General features: G+C 44.7%; 1 protein-coding gene across 5 annotated transcripts in view; it reads right to left on the bottom strand.

Annotated features, from left to right (window-relative positions):
• Positions 1 to 12995, bottom strand: part of kcnma1a (potassium large conductance calcium-activated channel, subfamily M, alpha member 1a) — a 743259-nt gene that overhangs the window by 234418 nt on the left and 495846 nt on the right. For all 5 annotated transcript variants that reach the window (XM_069885464.1, XM_069885465.1, XM_069885462.1 and 2 more), the window contains exons 11-12: positions 6113 to 6218; positions 2176 to 2258 (exon numbers count right to left, since the gene is read on the bottom strand). In XM_069885464.1, the coding sequence (XP_069741565.1) occupies positions 2176 to 2258; positions 6113 to 6218 (189 nt within the window). The remainder of the gene's footprint in view (positions 1 to 2175; positions 2259 to 6112; positions 6219 to 12995) is intronic.

Here is a 12995-nt window from a genome sequence, read left to right as displayed (position 1 = left end):
GAGCGAGCAGCGAGGAAGTGAAACAAGAGGATATAATTGTTGCATTCAAAAAACATATGCATCAGTAAATAGATAGGAGAGATTCGGATGGATAGGGGCCAAATGCTAGCATAAACAAGATGGGATGAAGGGCCTCATTCCATACTGACTATAACACTAAAAAAAAAGCTGGTGGAGGAACTCAGCTGGTCAGTCAGCCAAGGCACAGTCGGGGTTTCCAGTTCAGCCTCTGCATCACTTTCCACTGAGCTTGGGCAGTGCCTTTTGTGCTTCAGGATGCAGCATCGGCAGTCTCCTGCATCTCCACTGCACGGGGCAAATGCAAATCCTTTCAAGGCATGTCCCCCCACCCCTCTTACCCACTCAACATTCCTCTGCCTCCACTTATTCAAGATTCCTTTATTTTCATGTCATAAAACAGATGTAATATTGCACAAAATTTACTTGGGTCTGCCACAAGGCTGGCTGACCCGCTGAGTTCTTCCAGCACCTCGCCTGTTGTTCTTTAAAAGATTTTCCAACCTTGTAGTGACAAACGATGAGAGTGACTTTTGGACTCAGGAATTTAAGTTATTGGAAAAAGTTCAGGAACTTAGAATGGTTTTCTTTGGAAAAAGTGAGATGGTGGATTGATGTTTCCAGGTTAATTGGCAAAGTTGTTCCAAAACAATTGACTTTGTAAAGAGTCCAAACATCAAGGATGTAAGCTGACGTTTTTTAAAGTTAAATGGAAATCAGGCTTAAGTTTCAACCAGGTTTAATTAGAGTTTTGGAATGGGCTCTCAGGGAAAACCGCTGACATGAATGATGAATGGTGCAGTGGTACAGCTGGTACAGCTATGGGCTCACAGCTCCAGTGACCTGGGTTCAATTCTGAGCACAATTACTGTTTGTGTGGAGTCCACGCATTCTCCCTGTTCCTGTAACTTGCCTCTAATGTAGATGGATAAGAGTGGGGCAGAGACTATGTCTCCGTGAAAACGAGGGGGGACTATTTGTGAATCAGCATAGTAAAAACGCAGAATTTCTGGATTGATGTTCTGGATTTGAGCCCATCTTCAAGGTAGGAAGGACATTCCACAAGGTGGTGCATTGAGGATTGGCTCCCTGGCCTGAACCGCCGGTAATATCTCTTTACCTCCTATTGACGGCATTTCTGTGTTGCACAGCATCTGTGTATTTGAGCTGCTTTTATAGCCTGTCTGCATCTATCCTGACTAAGCATGCCCAGGTCTTAGAGAACATTTGCATATACTGGCTGAAGACTCCTCTTCCTTCTGTATTCTGAAAAGCAATAAGGCTTAATATTCTATTACTGTAACTTCTAAGTTATCTTGGAACCATTTATACAAAGTGTGCAGTCAGGGTATTGGGCAAATAAATAACAAATGGGAAGAGAATGGGGCAGTAAGATTACTGATTTCTTGGGGTTAGCTGGCCACCTCACTTGGGATAATCCACCCCCATCAGTGAACCGGTGCGGACTCGAAAGGCCAACATGGCCTGTTTCCGCTCCGTAAATGGTTATATGGTTAACTGCACTGTGCATGCCCAGGCACATTGGACTGACCAAAACAGATTGCTTTGTGGGCATCATACTAGTAGACTTAAAATATGACAGGAAATCACAAAAATAGTTTTATCTAAAAAATGCCGTGTGATAGGAACATTTTCAGTGACCAGCAGTTCAAAATCCATAAAACACACCCAAAAGTGTTCAGGAAACAAAATCTTAATTGTCCAGTGTTTTTATTTTTCCTGTCAGCCACCCCCCCCCCACTTGCCTAGACACTAAAAGACAATTTACATTGGCCATTTAACCCTCCAATCTATGGGCTTTGGTGTTGGAGGGAGCTGTAAACCCGTAGGAAGACCATGCAGACTCCACAGAGACAGCAACTGAGATCAGGGCTGAACCTTGGTCTCTGACACTGTGAGGCAGCCACTCTATCCTCTGTCCCTTTGCACAGCCTAAAGTGTGATCCTTGTGAATTCAATTTGACCTCAGATGGGCAACATCTGCATTGTTTTGCCCTTTCTAGTATTTCTCTTGTCTGAAATCTTGTATTGTGTTTGAAAAGTTTGCCCTTTCTCTGAACCCACTCCAGCGCCAGCAGGTCTTTTCTCAAATAAGGCAATGTTCTTTCAGACTCATTTTTCATACCTCCCTCTTACCTCATGATGTTCGAGGCATCTTCTGCATCAGGGTCTGGGCAGTATTTGTTCACCAGAATTAAGCAAGCATCTGATGACTCTATCTGAGACACGGAAAGACATGAAAAGCCCATGAAAGTCCTGGATCATTGCAAAGCACAAGTCCCTGCAGTAAACTGACTTCCAATGGATTAAATGGAACTGGATTTAAAACTCAAAGAATTACATGAATCCAAGTTCTGCACAGAATCTCACACACAATTGTCATATTCTGATTGGAAGGCAGAATAAAAGGAAAAGCTGAGCGTAAAGTAAAATTAACCCGGTACAATCAACCTTTCCAAAATTTTGTACTGGATCACAAACAGAAAGCTTTGTCCACATCAAGAGAATATTGTGATGTCTCCATTCTAGGGTGCATCCAAATCAACTCCACAGGTGTAGGGAACATAACAGGAGTGGGCATTGTAGTGAAACCACTATTGTACATATTTGTTAAATGTAAATGTCAAGACCTTTCCTGGTTGATCATGCTCCCATTGACCAGCTCATGACTCCTCCCCTTTCTTCCCCAGAAAGGCTGCATGCCACAAGCCTGCCCCCAGTTCGAGTCTGGGTCAGGGTGAGGCTCCAACACAGGGATGCCATCCATCTCTTGCAAATAAAAGCCTTCAGTTTTGGCAACTTCAGTCTTTGTGTAATCGATCGTGCATCAGGCGTACAACAGGAGAAAAGGCATTGATCACATCTTGAGACAACAGACATGGGGCACTTAACAAGTCAATGTTTGGGATGCTGTAAGGATCGAGAGGTATTGGATACGTAATGAGACAATGTGTAACTTACGTAATCATAGACAGTAGAGTATCTTGGTATTCAACACCTATGGGGATTAATAGATGCCGGATAAGTGAATTTTCTGGTTGCTTGAGATTGCGTGATTGGCAAACTGACCACTGGGGGAGGTGCCAATTTTAAACTTTTGCATTTTTTACCTATTTATTTTCTGTTCTGCAATTTTGATTTTGTTGGCTGCTTGAGGCTGCCAGTTGCTTGAATTCTACATAATGGGGATTTTACTGCAATTGGCTACTGAAATAGAGAAAACATTAAGCCTGGTGCATGTCACAAACAAATAGGCATGGGGAGGGGCAGGTAACAGGCCAATGGATGTGGGTACGTAACAAGCCGTGTAGCAGAATATTGTTCCACTGCAGCAGAAAGCTAGAGTAACAATTGGCTGTCATGACTTTCAACTTGCTAGAGTATTTCTGGGTGAAACACAATAGGATAGTATTTCCACTGGGCTTGGAGTTCATCAGAAAAATCATACTGTACAAAATCCCAGCAAGGATGGGGTGCAAGTCAAGCTGCAAACTGTCACAAATCATTGGGAAATTTTGATCTGGTTCACTGTAAGACGCACTTTGGTCTGGTCTTTCAGTGCAGGAATGCTGCCGACTAGCACATTCCAGGCTGCTGGAGTCCGTGCTGAGGGACACACAGAGCTTGGTGTAGCCAATGTGAGGTCACAGTGGGGAAGGACCTCAGATTAGAGTCCTTCTACTTCCAGGCACTGAGGGGTTGTGACCCCATTCTAGCTCTTCAAACAGCTGGTGGGGGTGGGGAAGTAAACGACAAAGTGACACAGCAGAGCCAATGCTGCTAAATCAACATTGATGGAAATGTATGGATATGAAACTAAGGGTGTGACAAGACATTGAATGGTTTTCTTTTGCAAAGAATTTATTGTGAATAAAGTTTATTTTGTGGAAAATAAAAGCTTGAGCAGGTTCATTGAAAGCATCAGGCTTCAAATCTCAAACAAAATTAGCAACACTCTAGGAAGATGGGTCTGACCTGCGAGGACAAGATTTACATTTCTACCACGGCAATCAATGACGAAATCACCACTCTCCTGTCTCAGTCACGTGGGTGGTGAGCAGTGGTGAGAAACTATCAAAAAACAAAGCTTTGGTTTGACCTAACTTTTTGCCTGTTTCATTTTATGTCCCTCGTTACAATCTTTCAATTACTCTTTATTTCTCCTTTTCAGCAGGAGGTGGGGGGGAAAGTATTCTCACAGAGAATACAGTGCAGTCCCCAAGTCCAAGAAACTGCCCACTTTTATGACCTCAGTACCTCTCCGTGTGATCGTGTGCTGTCAGACACACAGGTGAAAAGCCAGACACTTCCCTGAAACTGTCGCCAAACAAAATGATCAACTAGCTGTTAAATGATCTAGCTGCCTCACAATTGGTTCTCATAGGTCACATGGGTGCACCTGAGCCATCCCCGTCCAGTATAAACCCAGCCACGTGGAACAACTCAAATCTCTTTTTCGTTTGAGATGATCCGAGTTTCACTCCAGGTTGCGAGCCGCGGTCGATGCAGGAAGTCCGACGGTGAGGGGTCCAATCCATGGGCAACGCTAGAGAACCAGTTGTGGTTCAGGGCGAAGACTATTGTGGCATGCACCCAGAAGAGATCACTGCGTTTCATCCATTGTGATTGTAACTAGATTAGTGTGCTGGTCAGTGTACCGTTCTTGCTTTTTGTAGAGGGGTGGTGGCAAGAATTCTTTGTGTAACCCTCACATCACCATTGAGAGTTGCGATTATCAGTGATTAATTAGCGTCCGATGTCCACGAGTTGTGGTGTTACTGCTTTATATTTGTGTGTGTGTGAATGTATTCCCTGTGGTGAATTCCTCTGCAACTAAATGAAGACTATAATTCACTACTAACACGCATACCCAGGACTTATTTCTTCTTGAACCCTTCAAACCTATTCTCGCCATCACACTAGCCCAGGAGTGAAAGTAATTTAAATTCCTCACTGAGCCAAATCTGCTCACTTGAAGTCAACAAGACTCTGAGAAGCATAGTCAGGGTGGACAGCCAGGGCGGGAATAGCAAACACCAGAGGACATCTGTACAAAGTGAAGGGAGGCAAGTTGAGGGGAGACATCAGGGGTAAGGTGTTTTTTTCCCCCCCACAGAGAATTGTGGTTGCCTGGAATGCCTTGCCTGGGATGGTGGTGGAGGCTGAAACATTAGAGGCATTTAAGAGACTCTTAGACAGACACTTGGATGAAAGAAAAATAGAGGGTTACGGGGTAGGGAGGGTTTAGTAATTTTTTTCAAGGAACATATGGGTCATCACAACATTGAGGGCTGAAGGGCCTGTACTGTGCTGTAGTGTCCTAAGAAAGTCTGCAGATCCTGCGATGGTAGTTAATACACAAAAGCCCTGACGAAGATCAGACCAGAAACGTTGGTTACCCTATATATCTTTGCTGTGGGACCTGCTGATTTTCTCCAGTATTCCTGTGTCTTAGCCCCAGTCCATAAGGCTTTAAATGTCCCAGAATTCCATCCCATTTGATTCTGGGGGGGGGGGGGGGGGGGCTGGGGGGGAATCATTTAATCTCTACGATTGTGGGAAAAGGAGAAAAGTCGTCATACCAAGTTTCTGGAAAAGCCAGCCTTTGTTATGGTGCTGAATTTATTCTCAAATGACCACTCGATATCTGTATTTTTCAAAAGTAATTGTAAAATTGATTCCAAGTTATGTGTGATGTAAAATTTCATGAGTTTGTCACATTTGTCCACCAATCTTACCCCAACATCGAGGGCTGAAGGGCCTGTACTGTGCTGAAATGTTCTGTTTTAAGACAGGCTTAAGATTTTTCTCTTCAGGTACCCAATGACATAAGTGGGAAATGGCTGAGGAATTGAACCTGGATAGCATTTCTCCACACCTTGTCTATTTTCCTTCTGGTAAATGAGACGCAGCTTTCTAAACAAACAGAGGAAAAACCAGACCACATCCACCCGCAGCAAGGGATACATCAGAAACCAGAGGAGACTTGTCTGACTTTATGCAAACTCGCTGTCCTGGCCAGAATACAAAACACATCAGAGCACAGAGTCAGAAAAAAGGATATAGTCATTACCTTGACTCTGGCGAGATCGTGAGGATTTAGGACAGATCCTTGGAAGAATTCCACCTGAGTGAAATGTCTTTTAAAAAGTGCTTCGAGCTCAAGGTTAGGAGAAATACTGGGGAGAGATTAAACAAGAATTTGAGACAGTGATCCACAAACTTTTCAAACACAATACAAGATTTCAGACAAGAGAAATACAAGAAAGGTCTAATGGTTTAACATAAAATAGCTTTTGACTTACGCTGGTACATATCCCCAGGTCATGAACTGAAGCCAGTTCAGCAAATGGAAGGGGGGGGGGGGGGGTATTTTCCATTACCTAGAGTCTTTTGGCAATGTCTCTTCAGGTTACCTCCGACCGAGTCTTTGTTTGCTTTTCTCTGATCTTTCATCATCTGGGCAAGAGTCAAATTTCTGCCCAAAATGCTCCTTGGAACGTTTTGAGACATTAAGACACTATAAAAAAATGCCAGTTTCTTGGTCCCAGAGCAGAGTGGTACTTTGAATAGTAACTAGGGGACATATGTGAGGAAGGGATATCATTATGTCCAATATTCTTTTCAACATTGTTTTGTCATGAGATGAGGCACAACTAGCATGGTGGCACAGCTAGAGGAACTTGTGCCCCACAGCTCTGATGCCTGGAGTTTGACCCTGAATGTCATGCTGGTTGTGTGTAGATTGCACGTTCTCCGTGACTGGGTGAGCTTCCTCCCCATGGCCAACACATACAGGCTGGAAGGTTAGTTGGCCCCTGTGAATTGCCCTGGAGTATTGGCTTGTGGCAGACTCTAGGGCAGGGTGGGGCATTTGATGGGAATGGGGGGGGAAGTCAGCAGTCATGACTGTAGATGTAACATAGCTGGGTGTCTTATGGTTAGCATGGGCAAAGATGGGCTGAATGGCCTGCTCCCATGCAGTATGATTGAATTCCACATTGTACAGCACAGGTACCCTCAGGAAGGAAGCCTTATAACTGGAGACTACGTCTGATAAAGCATATGGCCAAGGAGGAGGACATTCAGTCAAAATACCCATCATATATGTCATCGAATTCTCATCTTTTTTTACAATGTTAGAAGTGGTCATTTGGCCCATCGAATTTATGCTGGCTCTCAGAGCAACCCCTAAACCCATTTATTTCCCTCTTACCTATTTATCCGTCAGTTCCACCCTGGTTCCATTTCCAACCACTGACATCAGAGCAATTTTCAGCTGCTAATTAGCCTACCAATCCACACATTGTCATGCTGTGGGAAGATGCTGGAGCGCAATTTCACAGGGAGTCTGAGCAAACTCCAGACCGACTGCACTGAAACAAGCCTCAAAGCACTGCTGGCCAATCGCCCTTCCCTGTGGGCCTCCAAATGTTTGCTCCCATTAGGCTATATTCCAGTCCCCTTCAGAAAGCTGGAGTTAATCCTCGCCTATCCACTTTTTCCATGTAACAATAGACTCAGATACATTGAGAAGAATGAGGGGGATCTTATAGAAACATATAAAATTACGAAAGGTAGAGGTAGGCCACTTGTTTCTATCAGTTGGGGAGACCAGAACAAGGGACAGAGCCTCTAGTGTGGTAGATATAGGATGGAGATGAGGAGGAACTGCTTTTCCCAGAGGGTGGTGAATCTATGGAATTCACTGCCCATTGAAGCAGTGGAGGTGACCTCAGGAAATATATTTAAGACAAGGTCAGATAGATTTTTACATAGTAGGGGAATTAAGGGATATGGGGAAAAGGCAGATAGGTGGAGATGAGCCAATCAGCAGATCAGCCATGATCTCATTGAATGGAAGAGTTGGCTTGACGGGCTGGATGGCCAACTCCTGCTCCTGTTTCTTACGTTCACAGTTACTGTATACATCATGGAAATAGGTCCTGAATCCTAATGTCCTTGCCGACCAAGTCTTCCACCTGACCTAGTCCTCTGTGCCTATCTTTGCACACACATCTATTAAATATTGTAACTGTACCACTTCCCCTGGCAGCTCCATTCATATACCCACCATCCTCTGTGTGAATAGGTTGTCTCTCAGTTCCCTTTTAAATAATTCTCTATGTGGAATAAATGATCTAGCATGTTATCCAAAGTGTGCATCCTCTGAATATTGATACAAGTCTTCGCTGCTCCTCATTGAACTCCATCAAATCTCGTCAGAGCATTGTCCAGGACCTGAACTTTCCAGTTCATTGTTTTGAGTATTTTTCTGCTTATTGGCAAAATTGAGTATTTCAGATTTGCAATATTAAAATTGGTAAAAGCATTACCTTTCAGTTCCCATGAGGTTTACATGGACTTCAGTAATGTGTTTGAATAGGTCCCACATTCAAGACTGGTCTAAAGGGCCATTGGGATTCAGGGCATTGGAAAATTGTCATCAAAATTGGATGCCATGAAGATATAAGACAAAGGATGGCATGTCAAATTCCCCCTGGATGCACTTCCTGGCAGACCTGTATGCTGGGGTGAGAACACTCTTCACCAGGTTGAGGGGAATGACAACCGGGTGCTACACTGCCCTGGCACTGAGGGACAGGAGATGATTCTTTGAGTGGGAAACGTGAGGGGAGAAAGGAGGAAATTGCAGAGGAGAATTTAAAACAAAAGCTTCATTGCGCCCCACTCCCGCTCACATACCTATCCATGGCCTCAGGTACTATCCCACCAAAACCCCTGTAAATTGAAGGACCACATGATTTTCCACCTGGGCACTCTCCAACTGGATGGCATTAATAGCGATTTCTCCAGTGGCTGCTGGACCACTCCCCATTCTCCCTCCAGCTCTCCACTCCCTTCCCTCTCCATTCACAGAGTCATTCTCCCCCCCCCCAACTTGCTGCTGTGCCCTCTCTCCCTCATCCACTATTACCTCCTACCTTTGGGTCTGTGCTCCTCTCCCTCCCCCCCAACCATTTTGTTCAGGCACCTGCCAACATTTTCTCATACCTGGATGAAGGACTCAAGCATAAATCATTGGTTTGGTATCTTTATCTTTGCTACATAGAGTCCACTGTTTGACCTGCTGAGTTTCCCCAGTATTGTGTTTTTACTTCATTTAAGAACACTCTAATCTCAAAACATGTTGTTATTTGAAGGCAATTCAGAAGTCACAGCGCCATGCAGTGGATCCGATGCCAACTGCAGAGGTATACAAATGATTTCAGAATCATTTGGTCAGCCTCTGAAAGGCTCTCTCTGTGTCCTAAAGCCTTTCTTCCTTCAGACTGAAAAGGGAAAAAAGCTTCTCTTGTGCCGGACTGGACCCAACCTTGGAGTTGAGTGGGTGTTTGGGAAACCTAAAAGACCACAACCACAGCCGGGAGCACTATTCCTCAGGAAGAATCTGCTTGCTCCGTGGTCATCCTGATCCCAGGATGCGAGAACCCACACAACTAGCCAATTTGGATGTGTGGGTGGAGATCATCATTGCTTGTGGTTTAGATCAACATTTTTTGGAATTATAGTCTTTGGAGTGCGAGAGAGATAATGTTATTGAACCATCTAAGAAGGGGAGGGGGAGCAGGTGTAGATGTGGAGATGTTTCCATGAGTGTGAGAATCTGTAAGGGGGACACTGTTACAAAAGGATAGGCAGTCACTTTAGGGCAGTGGTTCTCAACCTTTTTCTTTCCACTCACATACCACTTTAAGTAATCCCAATGCCATCAGTGCTCTGTGATTAGTAAGGGATTGCTTCAGGTGGTGTGTGAGTGGGAAGGGAGGGTTGAGAATCACTGCTCTAGACCCAAATGTTACTGAAATATTTTGCTGGAGAAATATGTCATTGGCTCATTTCCTTTGGAGTTCTGAATTCCTTTGGAGTTCGTGCACATAACGAGTCAATGAGGTATGATGAAAACAGTGGCTTTCAAACTTTTTCTTTCCACTCACATCCCACCTTAAGCAATCCCTTACTAATCATAGAGCACCGATGGCATCGGAAATACTTCAGGTGGGATGTGAGTGGAAAGAAAAAGTTTGAAAATGACTACTTAGGTTAACCTAATTCATCAGGACATTGGCTCACCATCTTTATTCACTCACAGTCCCTCTTAACCTGTACATAGAACGTCATAGGCGCTCCATGGTTAGTAAGGGATTACTTAAAGTGGTATATGAGTGGGGAAAAAAAAGGTTGAGAACTATTGACCTATAACAAACCCATGGACCACCAGTTTGTGGGGTAGGGAGGGAAGAAGGAGCTGTTGACCTGGAGGCCCCTTCCCAGACCATTTAGGGGATTTTTCTGTTTTTCAATAGGGAATTTTGTTTTAGAATTTTTATTCCTGCAGGCAATGAGAATGTTAAACAACCAAAGGAACTGCTCACACTAAGCATCTGAGATTTTTATTTATTTATATGAATGCTTGTCCTGCATATGTATTATTTGTTTGTGTGTTATGAATGGTTGTGTCTGCGTGTTTTGCATCAAGGACCAGAGAACGTTGTTTCGTCAGGTTGCAATGGTGCAAACAGGTGAGAATAAACTTGAACTTGACTTGATTTTTTTCTCGTCAAATTTATAAACTTGTTTTACACCTGATCTGTTTGTTACATCAGTAATATTTGTCTTCCCCACATTGTGGGCCACCAAGGACAGGCTCGCGGACCATCAGTGGTCCACAGACCACAGGCTGGCAAATACTGCCTTGCGAGGTTGTAAAGGGTGACCACTGGAAGTGTTTAAAGAGGAACCAATTAAATCAGATGAAAGACAGGGGAAGTGAGAGTCATGGGGGATTTGGCAGATGAGGATTGGAGTAGATCAGTGGTGATCAGAGTCATACAGCACAGAAAGAGGCCATAGAGTCCACAAGTCGATGCAGACATCAAACATCCATTTACACATACGCCATTTTATATAACCATATATAACCATGTAACAATTACAGCATGGAAATAGGTCAATTTGGCCCTTCTAGTCCACACTGATCCAAGTACCCTCCTCTAATCCCACTTACCAGCACTCTGCCCATATCCCTCCATCTCCCTCCATCCCCCTCCCATGCATAAACTTATCCAACTCTTTCTTAAATGACAAAATTGACCCTGCCTCCACCACCTTTCCCGGAAGCCCATTCCACACAGTAACCACTCTCTGAATGAAGAAGTTCTCCCTCATGTTACTCCTAAACCTTTGCCCGTCAACTCTCAACCCATGACCTCTTGTATCCATCTCCCCTACTCTCAATGGGAAAAGCCTATCTATCCCTCTCATTATCTTAAACACCTCTATCAAATCCCCTCTCAGCCTTCTACGATCCAAGGAATAAAGACCGTGTTCCCATTCTCCCCCTCACACTGGCGTGGGGGGGGGGGGGGGGAAATTACAGCAGTGGACTAACCCACCAACTAATAGTCAGAGGGCAGGCTGGAGGTGTGCAGTGACCTATTCTTGCTCCTGTTTCTTCCCTGTTCAGATCTAATCCAAGTCACACTCAATCATCCCAAGCTCTCTGGGGGCTGCCTTCTGTTCAACTACTTGGCTCAGAGTCCAACCAATCGCCTCAAAGCAGGAAGTGGAGCTGTTAACCTTGGACTCCCTGGTCTGCAGAGCTTAGTCTAAGTGGAACACTGCCCTAACAAAGAGTCCCTGGAGCTGAGATTCAGATTCTCTGAATCAGCAGTTCCAGATGCAGCTAGGATGGGGCATGTGAGATGCACAACTCCTCTGTTGAAGTGTGAATCCAGAAAAGAACCTTTGGCCACATATCAACTCATTGCCTCCACCAATAATGCAACTTACATACACGGAGCTGAATTCAGCTCGAAAATAAGTGAACTTGATTCAAAAATATGTTTTATTCCAGTCATCATCATGGAGTTGCACCCATTTCAATTCCCCATCCCATTCCCTTGCTGATGTGTCTGTCCATGATCTCATGCACTGCCAAACTGAGACCACCTACAAATTGGAGGAACCACACTTCATCTTCCGTCTGGACCCCCTCCAACCGGATGGCATTAACATCAACAACTATGGTTTCCGTTAAACTCCCGATTCTTCTTCCACCTGTCGCCTTTCCCTCCAGCTTTTTTCACACTGCCGACACACCTAGGAAGCGGGTAAGCTGCACCATGATTCATCTGGTTAATCGGCAATCCGGGTCCCACCTTCAGCACCATCAATGTGAAAGCAGGTTGTACCTTCATACTGCCAGAAGACAATTAGTGAGTTAACTCGGCCGGGCTCTGACACTTGGTCCCACTCACCTTTCCTCTTATCATATCCTATTAACACCTTTTGGTTTGGACTTCCGCCCCCGCCCTCCCATTCTTCCCTGTTTCTCTCTCCAGTCTTTTTCAGATGCCTGCCAGTCTTTTCCTCACACCTTGAAGGTGGTCTCAGGCCTGAAATGTCAGTGATATATCTTTAGCTCCTATAGATGCTGTGAGTCTAGTTGAGTTCCTCCAGTATTTCTGTGGTTTTTTTTTACAGGATAGAAACAGGGCATTCTGCCCACCAAGTCAATACTAAACATCAGCCACCCCATGCTAATGCCAATATATTCTTCCCACATAATCATCAACTCTTCCCCAGATTCCATGAGGGGCAGCTTACAAAGGGAAGTTAACCTACCAACCCACATGTGTTGGGGACGTAGAGGGGCATAGAACACCTGGAGGAAACACACTTGGTCACTGGGAGAAGGCCAAAACTCCACAGAGACAGTACCAGAGGTCAGGATTGAACTCAAGTCACTGGAACTGGAGGCAGCAGCTCTACCAGCTGCACTGCCATCACCCTTCCCTGACTTGATTCTGGAGCACTGCACAGTCATGGCTCCAAGGCAGCCAGGTTTAATCCTTACTTTGGCTGCCATTTGTGTGGAGTTTGCAAGCTCTTCCTGTGAATGCATGGGTTTCCTCTCTCATCCCAAAAAAAGG

This window comes from Narcine bancroftii, chromosome 6, assembly GCF_036971445.1.
Source record: "Narcine bancroftii isolate sNarBan1 chromosome 6, sNarBan1.hap1, whole genome shotgun sequence".
In the NCBI taxonomy this organism is placed as follows: domain Eukaryota; kingdom Metazoa; phylum Chordata; class Chondrichthyes; order Torpediniformes; family Narcinidae; genus Narcine; species Narcine bancroftii.
This window is presented reverse-complemented; position numbering and strand designations above follow the sequence as displayed.